Source organism: Arvicanthis niloticus, chromosome 26 (genome assembly GCF_011762505.2).
Source record: "Arvicanthis niloticus isolate mArvNil1 chromosome 26, mArvNil1.pat.X, whole genome shotgun sequence".
Taxonomy (NCBI): Eukaryota; Metazoa; Chordata; class Mammalia; order Rodentia; family Muridae; genus Arvicanthis; species Arvicanthis niloticus.
In genome coordinates, this window is record NC_133434.1 from 36,062,461 (window position 1) to 36,080,879 (window position 18,419).

General features: G+C 45.5%; 2 protein-coding genes across 9 annotated transcripts in view; one reads left to right on the plus strand and one right to left on the minus strand.

The window, feature by feature from the left end:
- Positions 1-7,190, minus strand: part of Iqch (IQ motif containing H) — a 182,362-nt gene extending 175,172 nt beyond the window's left edge. For 5 of the 7 annotated variants that reach the window (XR_013107660.1, XM_076925733.1, XM_076925738.1 and 2 more), the window contains exon 1: positions 7,043-7,178. Coding sequence is in view for 5 of the 7 variants with exons in the window: in XM_076925733.1 (XP_076781848.1) it covers positions 7,043-7,093 (51 nt within the window). In the remaining 2 variants the exon portion in view is untranslated. Of the gene's footprint in view, positions 1-7,042 lie in introns of all 7 variants that reach the window. The other 2 variants (XM_076925732.1, XM_076925735.1) reach the window with 2 other exon arrangements.
- A 112-nt stretch (positions 7,191-7,302) lies between these two features.
- Positions 7,303-18,419, plus strand: part of Aagab (alpha and gamma adaptin binding protein) — a 38,730-nt gene continuing 27,613 nt past the window's right edge. For both annotated transcript variants that reach the window (XM_076925741.1, XM_076925742.1), the window contains exon 1: positions 7,303-7,447. In XM_076925741.1, the coding sequence (XP_076781856.1) occupies positions 7,375-7,447 (73 nt within the window). In that variant the 5' untranslated portion in view covers positions 7,303-7,374. The remainder of the gene's footprint in view (positions 7,448-18,419) is intronic.

The window sequence follows — 18,419 nt, forward strand, 5'->3', positions numbered from 1 at the left end:
TTCTGCTTAGAAACTATTATTGTTGTTTCGACAGTCTGCGGGACAGAGTCATTACTAATAGAAACCCTTGAACAGCTTAATGCAGCAAAGATTTGCTGTAAATCCTGAAAAGAATCCATGAGACCAGACGCCACAGAGTCATTAGCAACATAAAATTCCATCTTGTTCACCTCTGCTCAGCACAAATTTGGCTGATTCTTCCTCCTCTCTTGAAGTTCCTTTTGACCCTGTTCATTCTGGTATTATATATGCCTTATAAGTCACACACAGGGACTGGTGAGAGGGAGCCAGCCAAAATATCCAGCTGTCAATTAGCTTCAATGTTCCCAAGCTATGTGTTAAGAGACATCTGCTAGCCTTTTGTAATATAATTTCCAAAACTAATTTAAAGAAAAGACCAGGTATCCTTCATTACAGGAACATACCTTGAGAATGCTCAGAAACAAGACACACTTGCACCATCTACACACAGGACCTGCTTGAGGATCAGCACACGTGGCTGTTACCACATTATCAAATTACTTTACATGTTTGAACTTGGCTTTCTACTACAGACTGAGGCCTAATGCTCTCCTAACATGATGTGAGGACTCGACAGGACAGCCCGGAGCTCCCAGCAGAGCCTGCCTCTCCCACAGACTGGCTATATGATGACTCTCATTACTCTCCCTCACTAATCTGACTAGCTGAAATAGTCAGCTAAAATTGTAAACAAAACAAAACAACCAAATCAAACCCCCAAAATTGCAATTATAGGCCTGAAAGCAAAAGAAGTTGTAGTTGCAGAATGAGAACTCCAGGAAGATGCCGTTCTCTGGCTCCCATATCTGACAACGGGACAGAACACTGACAACTGGAACTATTCTAGAAAAAGCGACATTTAGCTTCCCTGGCAAGTTACCCAGATAGTTTGAGTGCAGCGGTATGTAGTTCCCAGGTATTGCCTGAGTCTAACTTCGCTTCTAAGTAGTTCAGATCTAGTCTCAAAGTACCAGCTGCCTTACTTTGGTCTCTGTTACTGTGAAGAACACCATGACCAAAGGCAACCCGTGCAGGAAAGGGCGTGTTTCCTCTTACAGCTCACAGTTCATTAAGGAGGGAAGCCAGGGCAGAAGCGCAAGGTAGAAACTCCAGCTGGGCAGCAACTTGAAACAGAAGCCATGGGGAACTGTTTACTGTCACGTTCTCCCTGACTTAAGCTCAGCCTGCTTCCTTAGACAGCCCAGGGGTGGTACCATACACAGTGCGCTGGGTTCTCCTGCATCAGTCAGCAATCCCAAAATACCTTAGACCTGCCTACGGGCCAATCTGATGGAGGCAGTCCCATAGGTGAAGCTCCTATGGGCCAATCTGATGGAGGCAGTCCCATAGGTGAGGCTCCACTGGTAACTCGGGACTCCATCTGGTTGACAGTGGAAGCTGCCTAGAACTCCACCTAAGGATCTGTTCCCCTCACAGGAAAGGTCACTATGTATGCTAAATGTTCGTCTAGCTCTGACCACTTGCTTTAAATTTTTGAAAATTTGATTACTGTACAATCCTTCCATAACAATCAAACTATAAGATTTTACAAATGAATGTCCAGTTTCTAACAGATCATTATCTGTTCGTGCATTTTACATGTATCAAAGAGAGTCAGAGCCTGCTGATGAAGGATGCCTCTGTGCAGAACAAAGGAAAGCTGTCGTCATTCCTTCTTGTCCTCCACCTCCTGCTCACATTGCCCTGATTCACAAGTCCTGTTACACCATGGAGCATGAGGTCATTTGGCTTCCTCTATTAAATAGTATCATACGCTCTGTGGTGTGAAATCAGCCTGTACTTTCATTAAAGTCCAATACTAATCCAGCAAAGGGGATGTTTCTCTCACCCTTTGATGCTTGTTCTCCATGACTGTGTCAGCTTAGCCATGTTACCTGGCCTGGTGTCATGGAGTCTATGCAGATGCAGTGGAAGTAAAGGTTTCTAACAGGCCACACTGTAAGCATTCAGGAGAGGATGGAAAACAGCACACCGGCGAGGAAACTTACTAGATGACAGAGTCTAAGTCCTGGGAATTCTAATTGAGATGACCTGAGGATGTTGCTCTAAGGCTGTCCACAGGAACCACTCTCTTCTCTTGTGGATAGTAATTCTTCTCTAGTTTGATTCAAAATTAAAATCGAGGTTGATTATTTTAAAGTTATATCATTTGAAACAATCTTAAAAATCAATAATGGTTTTAACATTCCATGCCCATTGTATTTTGAGAGAAAAGTTTCATTTTAACAGGAAGGGTGATGTGTAGGAGGAGCTAAGGTAGGAGGAGTACTGAGAGGAAGAAAAGGAGTAAGAAGAGGAGGAGAAGAAGGATAGGAGAAGCTAGGTGATGAAAGAGAGAAAGAGGGGGGAGACAGGGAGGCAGATATTCATGTATCTCCACCAGTCAAAGATAGTTGTTATATCTAGGTCGGTCAGTGGGTTACACCTCTGATTGAACAATTCCAAACTTATAACGCTTATGATTAACATTATTTTTTAAAAAATGTATAAATGCAAAAAGGAAAAGGGGGCATGGGATAGGGGTTTTCTAAGGATTATTGTACAATCCTTCCATAACAATCAAACTATAAGATTTTATAAATGAATGTCCAGTTTCTAACAGATCATTATCTGTTCGTGGAATGGGGAAAGGGGATGGCACCTGAAGTGTAAATAAAATATCTAATAAAAAAAAAACATTCCATGCCCATTAGTGTAGAATTAGATAATTATGAATCATTTGCTGGTTATAGCTATTTTAATACACTGGAGTAGAAAAGGATTTAAATGACCAGGAACGAAAGGAGACATGGGGAAGCCCTCATTTATTCAGGGACAATGGGGTTGAAAGGCTTGAGAACCGAGTCAGCATTTTCTGACTATATATGGTTTACCTGAAATATTTATTTTTGCTTAGTTTTCAAAACATGAAAGTATTAAGACTAGCCTTGTTGCAAGGTCAAATTAGTTAAAATACATGCAACAATCACTTAGAACAGTCTGAGAAACACCCAGTAAATTCTACATTGGCTTGATTGCTGTGGCTTTTCTTTGAAATTATCTTAGCCCTTATATTTTGCAATGCAAAATTGAAAGTAATGGCTGTCAAATTTGAGGGTGCTTCTGAATTCTCTGAAGGGATTGCAAAGACAGATTTGTGGGCTCTAGCCCCAGAGTTTCTGATTCACTGAGTATGGGATGGGACCTAGGGATGTGCCCTTCTAAAGTCTCAGTTGGTGCGAATGGTGTTGGTCCTGCAATCACACCTTGAGAAACAGTGGTCTAAAAGAATAATAGTTCCTAATGAACCCGGCTGAGTCAAGTAGAGATTTAAAAGATCTGTGCTTTGCGATCACACACGCACACACACATTCTCTCTCTCTCTTTCTTTCTCTCTCTCTCTCTCTCTCTCCCTCTGTCTGTCTCTCTGTCTCTGTCTCTGTCTCTCTCACTTTATGGAAACAATCTTTTAGCCTAGATTAAAAATAAAGGAACTCTGGGACTGGGGAGATGGCTCAGTGGTTAAGAGCACTGACGACGGTTCTTCCTAGAGGTCCTGAGTTCAATTTCCCAGCCACCACATGGTGGCTCACAACCATCTGTAATAGGATCCGATGTTCTCTTCTGGTGTGTCCAAACAAACAAATAAATATTTAAAAATAAATAAAGTAAGAAACCCTACTTTTATAGTAAAAAAAGAGAAACCTTGCAGCATTGGGGAAACTGGGTCAATTTGTCATCAGAAGTGACCCAATCCAAATGATGCACTCACATTCAGTAGAAAACACACTGAAGCCCAGAGATGAAGTGACTGGCTCAAAGGTGCAAATGTCAAAGCCATGGGCTGACCTGAGTGTTCCGGCTCCCAGCCAAGTGTTCCTTCTACTTAATACCTTTATTGTCGGAAGCCTGTTTGGAGGAGATAAGCAAACACCCAGACAGAAGTGTAATCCACATGGGCACAGGACAATGCTGCTTGTCCCAAAACTCAAGACTCACTGGGAAACTAGGGAGGGCTTCCATAGTGCCTCATCATGCAGAGTCTATGTAGAGACCTCCACAGGACACAGAGATCAGCTTTATTGACTAGAATAACCTACCAGACAGCTTTCTTCCCTTACACAGCTCTCCTCTCAGTGTCTGTGGAAAGCTTTCTTCCGAGTGTTACAGCCGTTAAGGAGCAGCAGTGGCTGGCTATTCACAAGCATCCTCAGGCCTGGCCTGTTGCTGTTCCCTCCTCCAAGGTGGAGGTGGGGAGGTCATGCGACCTCCACTCCCTCTTACCCCTCCCTGCATGGAATCCTTCCCAAGTAGCATGTGACCTCGTGTTCTCCAGAGGTGGTAGAGCATGCAGTAGACAAGGTTAGCTGAAGCAAACTCCATCTATGCAACTTTAAGGAAGCCTTTCATGCTGGGGGGAGACTTGGGTGATTCAGTGTTTGGGGGGTTTAACCTACTCTCCTGGAGGCAATCCCAATAAAACTCACTTTTACTGAGGTAGATTTGAATGGAATCCATATTTTGGTCCCTTATCTGGGGGAAGCAGATGTGTCCACATCTGCCCACACAAAGTTCGTGCAATCCCCTTTGAAACAAGCAGGACACCGGTTAATGTAGAGATGACTGCGTTATACCTTTCCAGTCCAGTTTTGCAATCCAATGTCAGAAGCTGCCTTTCACTGCTATATATCTAAGGATAGCCAAACCACTATATCTAGATTTCACTCCGAAGAAGAAAGGCTTTTAACATACTGTTCTATACTATTCCAGACCTTAAGGGGAATGTGGGAAAGAATTATTTTAAGGGAAAGTGTGAAACTGAGCCCCCACAGTTCCTTCTCTCTTTTTAAGCTATGTTCCAGGTTTAATGGACTACTGTTCCTGTAGTCAGGTCACCGTGGGGAAGAACTGGCTGATCCCAGGACTGGGGGAAGTCTCCACTAGTGTTCTGGTTGTTTCATGTCAATGAAAAAGGGGCTCTGTGTAGAGAAAAACTAACTGTACTCAAAGAGAGTTCTGGCCCTTGCCCTCGACTACTTAAGAGATACGCTCTAAGCCTCTGGAATGCCCTGCCTGACAGAAGTATCTGAATGCTTTAGCCACAAGACAGTCTAACAACAAACACAGTTTATTACAGTGTGTGTGTGTGGGGGGGGGGGGTTGAGCTACCCTGTGTCAGTTGTGATGTGTGAAGGAACTGGAGCCTTCACAAAGCCAGCCTCAAGGGTCATGTGAGTTTGAGCTGCAACTCAACTCTGACTGGAAAAAGCTCAGGGAAGTATCTCTAGTTGGCCAACTTCTGTATGATGTCACATATCATGCCTGGAGGGAGGTGATGATACCCACTGACTCTTCTGGGATGGCCCCTGGACCCATGCATCTCTCTCTTTGGCTAACTTCCATCCCCTTCACTATGACAAACCCTACTCACAAGGGTAACTCATCTCTAACTTCCATGAGTCTTACTCACAAATAAAATGTGAGGGTGTCATGGGATTCATAGGCTCATAGCCAGCTTGACTGACGTGAGAACTGTCCTCACTGGCGTTAGAGTTTGGCTAAATCATTGAGAACAATACAAGATGATTTAGGTCTAATTCATAACAGGGAAGTCTATGACATTGGTGGGTTTAGAACTTGAGTTTTGAAAGGGGTGTATTAGGATGTGTCTTCTAAAGGTGACTGGGCTTTCAGGAAATGATCTCAAGCCTTTGTCAAAAGGAGTTAAATATGAGTTAGAGGTTATGGTAAACTTCTTAAAGTGAGAACATCTTAAAGTGACCATATCTGTTAGTATTCTGTCTAAACTCCACCTCCACAGTTACCTGGCAACAGCCAGGTAAAGCTCCTCCCCACAGTTACCTGGCAACAGCTAGGTAGGCCTGGCCCACTATAAAAGGGGCTGCTTGCCCCCTCCTCTCTGCATCTCTTGCTCCTCTCATGCTCTTGTTCTCCCTGTCCCCTCGACCCTTCCTCCTCTCTCCACGTGCTCATGGCCGACCCTTCCCTCTCTCTCCACGTGCTCATGGCCGGCCTCCTCTGCTTCTCTACTCTCTCTGCCTCTACTACCCTCCTGGCCCTCCTCCCCATACCCTGAATAAACTCTATTCTATACTATCCTGGTGTATGACTGGTCCCTCAGGGGGAAGAGATGCCTCTGCATGGTCCTGCTGAGACATCCCCTTCCCCCATACCTCTCCACACACCCACAGAACATACTCTCTTTATCTTTTTATAAACACTTCAATATCTAAACATGAAAAAAAAAACCTTAGCTATTTCAGGAAAATCTGTCTTTAACTATCACAAACTAAATTACACTGGAGAAGTCAAGTCTTTGAGAGCTTTCTCCCTAGATTATAAATAATCTTTTATATTTATATTATATTTTATATTAATTTTATTTATTAATTTATATTTATATTTATATTATATATTTATATTAATATTATATATTTATATTAATTGTATATTGTTTTGCAATCCAAGTCATCTTAAATATATGTTTGGGTGTGTTCCCAAGCAAGCAGTAACTATTTTAGGTTAAGAAGCACAGGTTCATGTTCTCTTCGAACTTTTCACCACCTCCCAATGGTGAGTCTGTTTCTCCTCCACACCCCAAGCCATGGACTTTAAACATTTCATAATATATTTTTAAATGGTGCCGTGAGCACCTCAGCCCGTTAGTCCAGATTTACAATCCCAGCTACTCAGGAGGCTGAGGCAGGAGGATCGCAAGTTCCAGGCCTGCCTGGATTGTGGAGGGTGCTCCAAGACCGTCAATTCGTCAATGACCATCTGGTCCCAAAGTAAAAGCAAGACTTGTGATGCAGCCTAGAGGTAGGTGAAGCACTTGCTCGGCGCTAACCTAGCATGTTCTGTGTTCAACCCCCATAACGTGATGCCCTAACGTGTACGTGTTTCCTGCTATGGGGCCGAAAATGAATGGCGGTGCTTGGGGAGCACAGATTTCGGGGTTCGTGGGAGGTCTGTGCGGCCGCCAGCCTGGCCTGTTTCCCACCTGGATTAGGATGGAGCCAATGGGGTCGTTGGCCTCCTGGGCCTGCGCCATGACTGAGGCGGACGGAAGACACTCGGCTCCGGAGGTGCGGCCTCCTCCGGAGCGCTTCTAGATGGTGCCGGCACCCGTCACCATAGCAACGCGGCTCGTGCGCACCCGGCACGCACCACCGGAGGAGCAGAAGGGGGGTGTGAGGGCCAGCCCCCGCCTCGGCTGCCCAGCGCGCGGTCCCGCCCAGAGCGCGTGCCCGGAGCGTCTCCCCCGCGCGCCGGCTGCAGTGGTGCGGCCCAAGGCGGAAGCGGCGCCGGCGCGGAACCCGCTCTGCCGCAGCGATGGCTGCCGGTGTCCCCTGCGCGCTGGTCACCAGCTGCTCTGCCACCTTCACCGGGGACCGGCTAGTGCAACGTGAGTAACCGGGCTGGGCCTGGGCTGGGCTGCAAGGCCCAGTTCGGAGCCACGGGCACAGGGCCGGCGACCTCTGCCGGGCACGGTCGGAGCTGGGCCCCAGGCTCCGGCTCCTCCGCAGGTGTCCGCGCCAGGCGCTTCTCCCTCTTCCTGTGTAAAGTGAGGCCAGTCTCTGACCTCCGGCTTCAAGGGTGGTGGCGAGCACCCCCTAACAGGATACTCAAGGCCCCAGAAATTGTGCCCTTAGAGGAACGTAAGGCGCTGGAGTTGTGTTGTGCATGGGGGTTATGCCCCTGCTGCTGGGATGTAGTGTTTCCTCTTGTGAACTGAAGTGCTCAGAAAAAGAGATGCACGTGCGTTAATGTTCTGCCAGGATGATGGGCGGACCAGAACTCCTGTGATGGTGGAGAGCTGGAATTTTACCAACTGTAGCCAGATCCTCGTGGACTGCCTTTACCTTCCTTCTTAGCCATTTGTTGCCCACCTCCGTATCTGACCTAATATTCTTGTGACTGACTATCAAGTAAAATCCTTTTGGGAATAAGCAAAGAGACCCCTAGCTCCCATCAACCCAAAGGCTGAGAATTTTATCAGAAGGTATCCGAGGCCCACAGCAGAGGCTTCCCCGATGTACTGTAATCCACCTACCTGATGTTCCCACCAATGTATTTTTAAAACGTCCTGGTATATGGCTTTGTTGTTCCTTTAAGAACATGATGAAATTGTTATTACCGTGTTGGAACATTTGATTTGAGTCAACCCAGATTCCTGTTCCCTGTTCGTGAGCGTTCATATTTGGTTCCAGAATAAATGCTTATTCCCTTAGAGATGACAACTGTGGACATTCTTGACTTCCCTTGATTGTGTTGTGTGTGTGTAATGTACATACATACATACACACATTTTTGTTGGGTGCCCTCTCACTTGCAGTTAAATTTCTTGAGTTCTTCCTGAGGTGCAAGTTCCCCAGAAAAAGTGAGTTTGAGGTGTTACTGCACCCAGTGCTTTTGCTTCTGGACCCTAAACATGACTCTAAAATTCAAGGTTGTTTTCATTTTTTTCCCCTTTGGAGTGTGTGTGTGTGTGTATTTTCCATTTTTAAATCCCACTGCCCTGTAGCATGGCACTCTACCTCTGAAATAAACCCCAGTCCCTCCACCCCAAAGTGAGCTCTGAAATGCAGGTCAGAGAGAGCTAAGGAGCCAGCTCACTGGCCAGTTGTCTGACTCTCTGACTGTGGACAAGTCGCTTAACTTCTGCCCTTCACGTTCCTGTCTATGGGCTGGGGATTATTTCGCCACAGGCTAGCATGTGGCAAGCATTGGATAACTGGTTGGCGTTGTTATAAAAGAATATCACCTGTTTAACTTGGCTTTGCTGATCCTTAAAGGGAGCACATGAACAGGTGTTTTGAGAGACAGTGGATGCTGGCTTGCAAGTAACCTGTAAAGCATTACACAGTTTGTAATTATTTTTTTACACCTGTTGACAAAATTAGGTAAGGTGTCCTTCAACACAGATATTCTGTAATTTGCTTATTGTGAACACTTAGAAAGTTCCTTGCTAGGGCAGGAGCTTAATTACAGCATTCACAAATGGGAACCAAACTCTCTGCCATTCCCTTTCTTCCCCCAAGCAGTGTTCCCCACCTCCCTCCTGCTAGGTCTCCCATCTTATTATCCCTTATTCTTTATGTTGAATTTAGTAAAATTTAGCATATGGAGAAAAAAAATGTTAGCTAACAATTTGGTGTTGTTTTTCTGCAGTCTCCTGGACCCCTGAATAGTTTCTGTATTTTGTAATTATATAATTCTACTTCATATGTAGCCGTGGGTGTGTGTGGGTGTGTGTGGGTGTGGTGTTGGTGATGGATCCCAGAGTCTTGCACATGTTAAGCAAGTGCCCTACTACTGAGTTACACCCTAATCCCCTATCCTGATATATTTTTTTTTAACATTAAGTGAAAAAGTACTTTCTGTTGTACACTCATTTAGTGAATATACCAGAGTTTTCTCAAGGTATTCATGGGTCTATATTTATCTGACCTCCTATAAAATTTACACACATTTAGATTCCCATTAATGATAGATGGAGGGTCTTTCAAAGGCAGGCTCAGGAATGTTTTACATTCTGATAGTTATGGTGATCTATCTCCCTTTCATCCCCCAACAAGGCCTCGCTGTGTCTCCTAAGCCAGCTCTGAACTTGTCGTCCAAGTGTTGAGCCCACCGTGCTGTCCTGTTTCTCAAACCCTGTCCTGTTTGTCAAAGATCAGGACTGGCAGATGTGGTCAGTGCCTTGAAAGAGCTGATCGGTCAGTCACCAGTAGCCAGCACAGGTGACATTTGTCCTTTGTTCTTTAATAGAGACTTTGAACATTATCGGGGGTGAGGTTCCGTGAAATAGCCTGTTTTATTTCTGTATGCAGAGTGTCTTAGGAAACTCTAATTCTTGTTAAAAATTAGGTGCCACTCATTAGTGCTCCACGAGTCAGCAAGGGAAGCGCAGAACAGCCAGCTGATTATTTAAGTAAAGGAAGCGTGAAAGAGGGCAGGTCAGTTCCTCCAAGGTCGTGGGGGACAGAGGCCACAGATGGCTTTAAAGACTGAGTTCCATTATTCAGGGAATGAATTTAGTTTGGGGATAAAAGATGGAGACTACCACCATGAGTAACTGTAGTCCAGGTAGGACCCGGGTTTTAGATGGACTCAGATGTGCTTTGAGGGGGAGGTTGCCTTGGTCTGGAAGAGGAATCCTGTTTCTGTCATCAGTCTTTCCATATCTGATCTGTTTTACTGCTCTTGACCAACAGTGGAAAGTATCTTGTCATCAAATACCAGGTTTGTTAGAAATTCACTTTAAGAATCAGTAGGCCTTGACTGTGGATAAAAAGTCTCTCTAAGACTTACTTGCAGCACTCCAGTTAGATACATACTTAGCCAGAGGGGGCCTTCCTGGCATACAGTGTGTGTGTGTGTCAGTGTGTGTGTGTGTGTCAGTGTGTGTGTGTGTGTCAGTGTGTGTGTGTGTATCAGAGGACAGCTGTGGGAGTCGGATCTCTCACTCCACCACATGCATTCCTGAGGCTGAGCTCAGCTTGCCTGTCCTGTCCTCACTGTTGCCTCCTGAGCTGTCCCACTGGTCCCACAGTGCCGGCCATCACAAGCTCAGCATACTGAGGAACTTGTGCAAGGAAGTGCATGATGCTTGAGAGTGACCGTGCTTCAGGCCGGAGTTCCCTCTGCCTGGAGTGTGCTTTGTGAACATAATACTTTCATCCTAGAAAGGTGTGTTCTGATAAATGTTTATTAGACATAGAGCTGGTGTCTGTTGTAGCTACTGCCACTAAAATTCCGACTAAAAGTGCTATTCCCGCCCTCCCGCCCTCGAGGAGTGTGGTAAAAAGCGCGCGCCCTACCTGGGAAAATTATAAAATGGTAAGTGTTAACATTTCATCCCCCTAGAAAGGAACTTAGAAGAACTCCTGGAGAAAGATACGGTTTTAAAATACGCGATGCCAACCCAGCGGCTGTGGATCAGCCACCTTGTTTTCACATCTGGACAAGCTGCCGGAACATCTGCAGCAAAATCCCTTCAGTTAGTAACGTGCAGAGACTTAGAGATATTATAATAGTACTGTATGTGTATGTAGAACTCTTCACAAGAGTGTTTTTAACAGATCTCTCTCTCTCTGTGTGTGTGTGTGTGTGTGTGTGTGTGTGTCTGTGTCTGTGTCTGTGTCTGTGTCTTTGTATGAGTCTATGTGAGTGCAATACCAGGGAAGCCAGAAGAGGGTGTTGGATGTTGGATTCTTCAGAGCTAGAGTTACTAGTTGGGAGCTACCACGTGGGCCCTGAGAATTGAATTCAGGGTCCTCTGGAAGATCAGGAAGTGTTCCTAACTTCTAATCCATCTTTCCAGGAACCCTCAACTGTGTTTTTAAAAAAATAAAATATACTTTAGTTCTAATCACAGTAGGATAGGGCATTTCCATTTATGGTGAAGAAACGAGTTTGGAAATACAAGGTTTAATTTACCCAGAGTGCTCAGGCAGTAACTGCTGCTGTGTGTGTTCATGGTCAAGTCTTAGCCCAGAAAAAGGTAGAGCTGAGATGTTTTGTTACTCCATATTCTGCGGAACTACTGCTTAAGGTGGCTGCTTTGGGGTATGAAGTGGTAGGAAGAATTAATACTTGCAAAATAGTTTTAAATATGCTTTTATTACTGTCTGGGATAGTTGAAGATTTATTGATGAATGGAGAGGGAAATCTTCAAATCTGCTTAGAAAATATAGATTACATTAAAATAGAGCATTATTTAACATAGGAAGTGTGTGTGTGACATATTAAATATACATTAAACGATCATTTGTGTTTTAAGTCTAACAAGTTCTGGGTTTTTCTTTTTCTCGGTTAATTAATTTTTTTTTTTTTTTCGAGACAGGGTTTCTCTGTTAGCCTTGGCTGTCCTGGAACTCACTCTGTAGACCAGGCTGACCTCGAACCCAGAAATCTGCCTGCCTCTGCCTCCCAAGTGCTGGGATTAAAGGCGTGCACCACCACTGCCCGGCTCAGTTAATTAAATTTAAGGCAGAGACATTGTGTCGGGCAGTTCACTGTGTAGGATTCATATGAGTAAGCCACGTATCTGTTCATATTAATGTGAGTAAGCCACGTATCTGTTCATATTAATATGAGTAAGCCACGTATCTGTTCATATTAATGTGAGTAAGCCACGTATCTGTTCATATTAATGAGTAAGCCACGTATCTGTTCATATTAATGTGAGTAAGCCACGTATCTGTTCATATTAATATGAGTAAGCCACGTATCTGTTCATATTAATGTGAGTAAGCCATGTATCTGTTCATATTAATATGAGTAAGCCATGTATCTGTTCATATTAATGTGAGTAAGCCACGTATCTGTTCATATTAATATGAGTAAGCCACGTATCTGTTCATATTAATATGACATCCCATTGGGTTGAGGATTGTGTATCAGTAATTCTTCCTTCTGTGTTTGGTAGCATAGTGCTTATTGATTCTGAATTTCCTTTTTTGAACAAGGTCTTACTATGTAGCCCTGACTGGCCTGGAACTCACTATCTAGACTAAGCCATTCTCCAACTCACAGAGATCCGCCCACTTCTGCCTCCTGAGTGCTGGCATTAAAGGCATATGCCACCATGCCCAGCAATTTGGGCATTCTTAACCTAGATTATTTTATTTTTATTTTATATCTTTTAAGAATTAAACCTTGAGATTTCAACAGACATCTAACATGTTGGCTCTAACATGTTACATGTCATGTTATCCAAGCTCTCCGTCCCCCCCTCCCCACCCCCACCCCACCAAGGTACAAGAGATTGAACCAAAGGCCTTGTGCATCTTACAGAAGCCATCTACGGATGAGCTACAAGCAAGGGAACATTTAGCTTTCTGTGTTCAGAATTTAGAAGCCTTTACTCTCTGGTCCTCAGGTTTCTAAAACTGGGAACCAGAAAGCTCGGTGTGTTGATGGGCAGGCTCGACCATGAAGAGTCTCACAGCAAGTATTTATAACATCACTTCTTGGCAAAACAAGAACTCTCGGCAAGTTTCGGGAGTGTTTGTCCATCCATCAGACTCCAAGCTTAGGAAAGGCTCCTAAATTACTGAGAGGACGTTCCTGTTTCAGGGCTGGGATCCGTTGTTTGAGTCATAACTTGTGGTTTTCCTGAAACAGCTTCTGGAGAGAATCTGAGTGGGGCCTCTGGTCTGCTCTGGAGCTGTGTTTCATTCAGTAATGTTCCCAAGTCCTTATTTTCTTCAGCAGATCAAGAGATGAGGTCAGTAAGATCTGCCACAAGTCCTCAGAGCTGTCACCACAGCCACTAAGAACAGTGGTGTCCCATGGAATTTAGGGGACACCAAAATAAACAACAAACACTGTTTTTTTTTTTCATCATGATACTTCTTAATACATTTAATTTTTCCAGCTAACATTAGGACTTGAGATTTTTATGTTTCTTACAAGAGAGATATTGTCATTAGCTTAAGGAGTGAAACTTAGGGATAAACTCATTATCCTCAGACCTGAGGGGCCTCCCAGGCAAGAGCACACTGCATTCCAGTGTGTAATTAAAGCACAGTGAGACCGAGCTTCTCCAGAGCCATTTACTCATAAAAGTATGGGAGCCGAGATTTAATCCTTCTTTCTGTTCTTGTAGAACGTGATTTAACATTTTGGCAACCAAAACTGCACATTGTCAAAATGGAGACAGGAGAAATGGCAGATTATTTTACCACAAAAGCAAGAACTTTGACAGTTCTTAGAATACACTTACATTACTGCTGCAGGATCTCTGGGACCTTGGTGGGAAATGTATTGAGTCAGTCAAACGGTAAATGAAAATGTCTCTGTCGGTACTTGCTGCTTGCTTCCTTACCTGTTCAGCGTCTGACCTACTGTGAGCAGCTCTTGTGTTTTATTTATAGTACTGTGGATTGCCTTGACAGTTAGTGTCGAGGAGGTGCTGAGTGGTATATTGCCAGCTGTGTTGTGCATGACCTTTTGTGACACAGCACACAGTGTTGTGTCCTGGAAGGTTGGAGCCTGTCTAGACTGAGACTTTGATTTCTGGTGTGTCTAACTGCTGACTTTTGTGCAACATGCAGTGGCCGTGTGATTTTAACAACTCAGTGCCTTTCACCCCGGATAGTCCCTTCAGCAATAGCGACATTCAGTGACAAATCAAATCTGATATAAAAATCATTTTATAAGGTTAAGTCTGAAAGTTGTTGGAAACTTTTCTGGCAAGAACAACAGTTTGGACATGACATCGTATGCACGTCAGAGCCAGCGCACAGGTCCTTCAAACAGATCTCTGCAGCTTACCCGAGAAGCAAGGCTTGAAGGTGGAGGCAGCCCAGGGCAGCCGTGGAAAGCCCCAAAACTAACAACCAGCTTTGGGTTTAGTATTCCTGACAGACCTGACTGCTAGTTCTGAGCCGCCAGCTGAGGCTTCCATCAGGGAAGGAAAGCATGCAGCCATTGGGTCAGCAGCAGTGTAGAGGTGCTAACGGGGCAGGGCCATGTTTCTGTCTGAGTTCCTCGGGAGTGTTCATGGGGGGAAATCTGCCCACTGGTTTGTAGCCTCTTTTTAGTTGTCTAACTTTAAGTAAGTAAACTTTACTCCAGAAATAATTACTGATTATCGTTACATGGGCCATCCGTCAAAAGTACCTAGAGCATTGCTCCAGTCACCTACATTGTTAGCAGAATGAGAACATTATTTCATGAACTAGGTTTTATCTAGTCTTTTTCACTAAAAATATTCAGGGGTTATTTTCAGGCATCTAGAATTAATTACCAAGTTGGTTTTTTTGTTTTGTTTTGTTTTGTTTTGTTTTGTTTTTTATGGCTAGTATTCAAAGAAGCATGCAGTAGAGTGAGCAGACATGAACAAGGGAAGACCTTTGTACCTGGAGTGAGGGGTTCTACAAGAAAGAACAGCAGCTCAGGCTTGTAGGATTTTTATCCTGTTCATGAGTAGAGCTGAATCACTCAGGGCTTCTTTAGGCTGGCGATTCTTGGCATCCGCTCAGTTGCCATTCTGGACTGGGCAACACTGTTGTTTGGGGCTGTGTTGTCGAGCAGGCATTCTTGGCCTCTGTGCACGAGATGCCAGCGCCATTTCCTGACTTGTGACAACCAAAAAGGAAAGTCTTCAGGCGTCCACACAAGTCAGTGGGCCACAAGACCGTGTCCTTGTGGAGAATCACTGCTTTGGATGTAATTAGAACTAATTTTGAATGTATCAAAGTGACGGGGAGCTAGAGAAGGAATTCAGCTCCTAAAATCACTGGCTGCCCTTGCTGGGGACCTGGGTTTGGTTCCCAGCACCGGCCATCAGGCAGTTCACAACTGCCTGTAACTCCAGTTTCGGGGGATCTGACGCCACCTTCTGGCCTCCAAGGGCACAGCACACACATGGTGCACATACAGATGAGCAGGCACAGGCACATACACATAAATAAAAATTAAGTTATTTGAGGGATGGAACTCAGAGATGTCTCTTTTTTCCATAGAATCTGGGTAGGGTTGTGTGTGACTCGTTTATTAGTCTTTGCACACAGCATGCAAATTTTAAGGCTGGTGGATCCTGCTTCCTTCTCATAAAGCATATTACCTCTCACTTCCTGCCAGCTTCTTTATATTCTTGCATGTTTATGCCATTGCATTGTGAGGTCCTTTAAAGGCAAGCAGAGACCACATGTGTGCACATACACGCGCACTAACACACACACACACACACACACACACACACACACACACACACACACACATATCTTAAAATGAGGCCATGGTGACCAATTCCAGATGACTACTGGGAGAGAGTAAACTGGAAGAAAAGGGGGAGGATTGGGTTGGATTTCCTCTGCTTGAAGTTTTAAAACTTTCCACTGTGATATAAAAAGCCTACGAGCATGTGGAAACATGGGTTTGGAGTGCCAGCAGAGGACAGGGCCAGCCAGGAGGTGTGGAGAGCTAAAAGCGAAGGGACTCTCTGCTGCTACTCTGCAGCTTCCTTCAGCTGTGCCAGCCGCTGTGCTAGCAGTCCTGGCCTCCCTCAGCGGCCGGCCCCTCACTGCCCCCCAGAACGTGCTTGTGTCAGGAGGTTGCAGGATGGCCACTCAGGGAACTCCAGATAGGAATTTGCTGGCGTTGGTCACTGTGGCTTCACAGCCCTGACATTCTGGTTTTAACAGCTAGGGTCCTTGACACACACCACTGTGATCTTGTGGTGTGTGTGGTTCCCCAACCCCCACCCTGGTTGCAGCGTCTGACAGCATGCAACCCCCAGAAGATATTCTCTCAGAGTTTTGGCTCAGTAGTTGCACCAGATGCAACATCAGAGACATGTTGAGGTTTCTAAGGTCATTTTACCTGCTGGCTGATGGAAATCCTGGGCTCATGCTTCTTCCCAGCCGCATCTCCCTGGGTTCTCTTCTGTCATAATGGCTGTCTTCTCCTTCGCTGACGTCAGACTGCTGCTGCCTCTTGTAATTTTCCTAATTGCTTTCTCTTCTGCCTCAACAATGGAAAAGAAAACTTTTGAGACGTCATATTTTACAAGGCGGCCAGGCTGGAAAGGGAAGCAGTCCCAGAGCAGCCCGAAGGAGACTGTTTCCATAAGAGCCGCATGTGGCTCCAGCCGCAGAGTCAGGAGTCTGGTGGCTCAGAGATAACTGGGTTGGGACTTGGGGAGTGAGCATTTGTTAAAAATTAAATATTATTTTTATGTGTATGGTGTTCTATACCTATGCACCACATTTGTGCCTGGTGCCTATGGAGACCAAAAGAATTGGCTCTCATGGAACTGGAGTTACAGGTGATTGTGAGCCACCTGTGGGTGCTGGGAACTGTCCTTCTGAACAGCAGCCACTTGGACTGAGCCATCGCTCTACGCCATGGGAATGAACATTCATCTCGAGCCTCCTGCCCCTCTACCTTCTTGCACATTCAGTCTTGAAGCCACAACAGGAGTTTTGTCTCTGAGGTGCACTCTGGCCAGGTCCTGGCTAGCACTCAAATGCAGGCCTGTAGTGGCTCGTTTCCAGAGGCTGCACCAAGGCACCTTGCGTCAGCAGGAAAGAGGAACCCATGACAGACCCTTCTTGTAGTGAGAGTGGAGTCACTGATGCCTGCTGGGCGGACAGTTTCAGTTTGTAGAAAAATAACTGAGCTCAGGATGTGGCCCAGTTGATAAAGAGCTTCTCTAGCTTGACTAGGCCCTGGTCCCACCCCAGGCACCTCATAAACCTGATGTGTGCCACACCCTGTAATCCCAGCACCAGGGAGGTGGAGGCAGGAGGACCAGACCCTCAAGAAACTGCATTCTCAGAACAGTGCTGGTTTCCAGAAGGACTGTCCTGATTTACAGTGGCAAGTGTCACTTCTCTCAAGCCATGGGAAGTATGATTTGGCCATGAAATCTGTTGGTACTAAATGTTCTTACTATGCCACTGTAGGAGGCACCGGTAATTCTGGGTACAGTAGTACTGTGTCATCATTGCAATGCACTCTTGTTGTTGTTTTGTGCTGAAAATATCTAAGGAAGAAGAGGCCAGGTGTGTTCGTGTGTGTGTGTGTGTGTGTGTGTGTGTGTGTGTGTGTATAAATGGTTTGTGTGGTTTTTGGAGAATGCACCTTGAGCTTCAGTCTGCTTCCTAGTGAGTACCAAGAGGCTTGCTCACCTCTTGCTGATTCTGAAGCATACTCACTACCTTTGCTCTCAGAAGATGACAGAGACGCTGGGTCACTCCACTGACCAGCATGTGCACAGCCTCTGTCACATAGCTTAATCTTTCTTGTAAATACCTATGGGGCTGCAGGGGAAATAAGCTTCCCCGAGTGAGAAAGTAAGTGGGGGGAGGGTAGCTGGAGACCCCCTGGCTCTCAGGTAGGGAGTGCTTTCATACTTGCACTTATAACTGGGTGGAGGTGAGGGTGAGGGTGGATTTGCTGCTGGACCTGGAGTGACATGTTAACTTTTTACACCACAGTGAACTATTTTAAGGTGTGAATCCAAGTGTGTAATAACAGACCTAGCAATCAATCACCTACTGTTTGTCTCCTAAAAAGTTATGTATTACAGCTCCACCAGGCGGCTGCCAGCAGCGGGGATGAGGGCTGGAGGGCTGGAGGGCTGGAGGGCTGGAGGGCTGGAGGGCTGGAGGGCTGGAGGGCTGGAGGGCTGGAGGGCTGGAGGGCTGGAGGGCAGGAGGGCAGGAGGGCAGGAGGGCAGGAGGGCAGGAGGGCAGGAGGGCAGAGCTGTCCTGGGAATTTCTTTGTACACAGGAGAGCTGAGGACACCCACATTCAGTATGATGAAGGGCAAAGAAGGAGAGTGTTTTGGGCCGTCCAGACATAAACAGACTCTCACACCCACAGCACACTCAAATGCTGTGAGCAGTTTGTGAATGGTT